This window comes from Chlorella variabilis (genome assembly GCF_000147415.1).
Source record: "Chlorella variabilis unplaced genomic scaffold CHLNCscaffold_14, whole genome shotgun sequence".
NCBI lineage: Eukaryota > Viridiplantae > Chlorophyta > Trebouxiophyceae > Chlorellales > Chlorellaceae > Chlorella > Chlorella variabilis.
Window position 1 is genome coordinate 1,189,797 of NW_005435074.1, and position 414 is coordinate 1,190,210.

Below are 414 nucleotides of genomic sequence, written 5' to 3' on the forward strand. Positions count from 1 at the left end.
GCGTGGAGTTCTTGAGCCGCGCAGCACCCCCACCAGCCCCTCCACGCTGATCTCCCCCGCATACACGCGCTGGAAGTAGGCGTTGGCCTCCTCCTCTGCAGCGCACAGGAAGGGCGAGGGGAGGCGGGGCGAGGGGTGGCGGGACCAGGGTTGGCGGCAGGCGAGCGAGGCAGGCGGGGCAGGCGGGGCAGACAAGGGGCAGGCAGGGGCAGGCGGCAGGCGGGGCACCACCAGCTGGGGGCAGCAGGCACAGGCACAAGCACAGGCAGCCTGGGCAGCCCGGCAGGCAGGCTAGCCAGGCAGGAGCGGCCAGGGTGCAGCGCGCCCTCGCACCTATGTCTGGGGCGAAGGCCTCCAGCGAGCTGCTGTCCCCCACGGCGGCCGCCAGCTGCGGGTGCTGCGCCAGCGGCCCGG

At 74.6% G+C, this 414-nt stretch overlaps 1 protein-coding gene across 1 annotated transcript in view; it reads right to left on the minus strand.

Annotated features, from left to right (window-relative positions):
• Positions 1-33: 33 nt before the first annotated feature.
• Positions 34-414, minus strand: part of CHLNCDRAFT_135829 (hypothetical protein) — a gene marked incomplete at both ends in the record, with an annotated part of 2,288 nt that continues 1,907 nt past the window's right edge. The window contains 2 exons of the mRNA XM_005846476.1: positions 34-95; positions 334-397. Coding sequence (XP_005846538.1) covers positions 34-95; positions 334-397 — 126 coding nt within the window. The remainder of the gene's footprint in view (positions 96-333; positions 398-414) is intronic.